The following is a 3,154-nucleotide window of genomic DNA, read 5'->3' as shown; positions in this document are numbered from 1 at the left end:
TGGGATGATTGTTGGCGCTCGGAGCCATGGAGCGAGTATCAGCAAAACAGCAGAATTCGTTAAATGTTCAAGAGCAGCTGTTGTTAAAGTGTTTAAAGACTGGACTGTCAGCCGAAAATCTGGGTCATCTCGTGGCCCAACAAAGTACTGATGGGGCGGTCATAATAATCTGGCCACTCAGTGTATACAGTCATGGCCAAAAAAATTGGCACCCCTACATTTCTGTCAGATAATGCACCACTTTGCACAGAAAATTGTTACAATTACAAATGTTTAGGCATTCTCATGTTTATTTTCTTTTGTTTGTATTGGTATGACACGAAAAAGTGGAGAGAAAAAAAAAGCCAAATTTGACACATTCCACGCAAAACTCCAAAAACGGACTGGACAAAATTGGCACCTTCTACAAATTGCAAGAAATAATTGCATTTCAAGTTTTTGTGGACAAACATGGACAATCTCAGGGTTACAAGTCCATCTCCAGAGATCTTAATGTTTCTGTGTCCACTGTGCGCAACATTGTCAAAAAGTTTACAGCCCATGGCACTGTAGCTAATCTCCCTGGACGTGGACGAAAGAGAACAATTGATCAAAGATTGCAACGAAGGATTGTTCGAATGGTGGATAAAGACCCTCGATCAACTTCCAAACAAATTCAAGATGACCTTCAGGCACAGGGTACAACTGTGTCAGGCAGGGCCAGTGCAAGGATTTTTGCCTACACAGGCGAAAGTGCATTTTTGCTTGTAACAGTACAGAGAACCGCAAAATATATTGAGGAGGACCATAAACTAACACTAACCGCACTCCCTTTTCACTAACACAAGCTGCACTCCCTATTCTCTAACACTAACTATTCTCTAACACAAGCTGCACTCCCTACTATTCACTATCACTAACTATTCTCTAACACTAACTGCACTCCCTATTCACTAACACTGACTGGTTAAATAATCTGTAGTACAACTACATGTTATGTACTATGGATCATGATTGAGCCTATTCATGTTAGCAGGGGAGAATTGTAAATCTATTGCTGGAGTGTAGTGGAGATGTGTGCTGTATATATGTACTACATATACATTACACACATCCAGTACACTATAGCAATAGCTTTACAGCCAGCCCCGTCCCAGCTTCCCTCACTCACAGTTTCACTCCGATCCTTGGTGCCTCTTGTAGTCGTCGCTGGGCAGGATCTTTGCATCGCGTCTCGGTGCTCAGCTTGTGGGAGGCGCTCACAATTCTGCCCTGCTAACATGAATAGGTTAAATCATGATCCATAGTACATATACAGTACACACATCCAGTACACTGCAGTAATAGAGTTACAATTCTCCCCTGCTAACATGAATAGGTTAAATGATCCATAGTACAACTACCTATTATGTACTATGGATCTTTTAACCTATTCATGTTAGCAGGGGAGAATTGTTCATCTATTGTCTGAAATAGATGAACAATTCTCCCCTGCTAATAATCATTAGTTCTTAATTAATAGGGTCCCCCCCTGCTCTCACTTACTGCTCGATGCCTCACGATGTGCCTCCCTGGTGAGGTTGTAGTCAGCACCGTGCGGGAGAGCAGCAGCAGCGAGTCAGCGCTGGTCCGGTGGGAGGAGCTCCAGGTGGGGTCCTAATTTCAGGCCTGGTGTCAGATCACACTATACGGCGCCTTCTGAATGAAAAAGGTACTCTATGGTAACATAAAAAAGCAAGATTGGACTTTGCCAAAACTTACCTGAGGAAGCAAAAATCCTTTAGGGAGAATGTGCTGTGGACAGATGAAACACAATTACAGCTTTTTAGTAAACCTTATCATTCTACTGTTTTCAGAAAAAGAAACGAGACCTTGAAATAAAAAAATACAGTCAAATATGGTGGAGGTGCACTGATGTTTTAGGGTTGCTTTGCTTCTGCAGGCACTGGATGTCTTGACTGTGGGCATGGCATTATGAAATCTGAAGACTACCAAAGAATTCTGGGGTGCAATGTAGGGCCCAGTGTCAGAAAGTTGGGTCTCCATCAGAGATCATGGGTCTTACAGCAGGACAATGACCCAAAGCACACGTCAAAAAGCACCCAGAAATGGTTTCAGACAAAGCGCTGGAGAGTACTGGACTGGCCAGTAATTAATCCAGATCTAAATCCCATAGAGCACCCTCTCAAAACAGCAGTTGGGAAAAGGAACCCTTCCAATCTGAGAGACCTGGAGCAGTTGGCAAAAGAAGAGTGGTCCAAATTCCTCTAGAGAGGTGTAAGGAACTCATTGATGGTTACAGAAAGCAATTGATTTCAGTTATTTTTTCCAAGGGCTGTGCTACCAAATATTAATTGAAGGTGCCAATAATTTTGTCCAGTCCATTTTTTTTGTTTTTTGTGGAATGTATCAGATTTCTTTTCCTTCACTTTTTTGTGTCATACCAATGCAAACAAAAGAAAAAAAAACATGATAATGCCTAAGCATTTCTAATTGCAACAATTTTCTGTGTGAAGTGGTGCATTATCTGACATAAGTGCAGGGGTGCCAATATTTTTGCCTATGACTGTATGTCCAGTGTCACAGCACAGTTGTGGAAAAATGATGGAACCAGGAGAATTGATATTTGCTCCTTGTATCTCAATGAGCTGGATAAGCCTTTTCTAAGGCTGTTGTTATTTGCTCCACCTCCTTTGCGCTCTATTGATCATTACTTCCATAGTATCTATAACCATAGTGATACTTATAGCACTTTGTGAGCCTATGTGAGATTCTCATGTTGCTACTAGCCTCTCTGTGATTTAAGACGATAACTGTGGAGAAGAGGTAATGGTGGCACAGTGTTGTGTTAGATGTACAGTGAAGGGATAAGTGGGCAAGAGCATGTGATGTGTTTACAGATCATTGTGTATTTTTTTCTTTTAGATATGAATATCACTGGGCTGATGGGACCAATATAAAGAAGCCGATTAAGTGTTCTGCCCCTAAATATATTGATTATCTGATGACTTGGGTACAAGACCAGCTTGATGATGAAACACTTTTCCCTTCTAAAATTGGTAAGCACTTACTTATGGAAAAGATATCTAGTAATCATTGCATTTCCATCTTTCTCTCTCTCTCTCTCTCTCTCTCTCTCTCTCTCTCTCTCTCTCTCCCTCCCCTCCCCCCTCTC

At 41.7% G+C, this 3,154-nt stretch overlaps 1 protein-coding gene across 2 annotated transcripts in view; it reads left to right on the top strand.

Moving 5' to 3' along the window:
* The window catches only part of MOB1B (MOB kinase activator 1B), a 47,921-nt gene that overhangs the window by 41,479 nt on the left and 3,288 nt on the right, over window positions 1-3,154 (top strand). For both annotated transcript variants that reach the window (XM_018553562.1, XM_018553563.1), the window contains exon 4: window positions 2,905-3,038. In XM_018553562.1, coding sequence (XP_018409064.1) covers window positions 2,905-3,038 — 134 coding nt within the window. The remainder of the gene's footprint in view (window positions 1-2,904; window positions 3,039-3,154) is intronic.

Source organism: Nanorana parkeri, unplaced genomic scaffold (genome assembly GCF_000935625.1).
Source record: "Nanorana parkeri isolate BGI_ZX_2015 unplaced genomic scaffold, ASM93562v1 scaffold124, whole genome shotgun sequence".
NCBI classification, from domain to species: domain Eukaryota; kingdom Metazoa; phylum Chordata; class Amphibia; order Anura; family Dicroglossidae; genus Nanorana; species Nanorana parkeri.
This window is presented reverse-complemented; position numbering and strand designations above follow the sequence as displayed.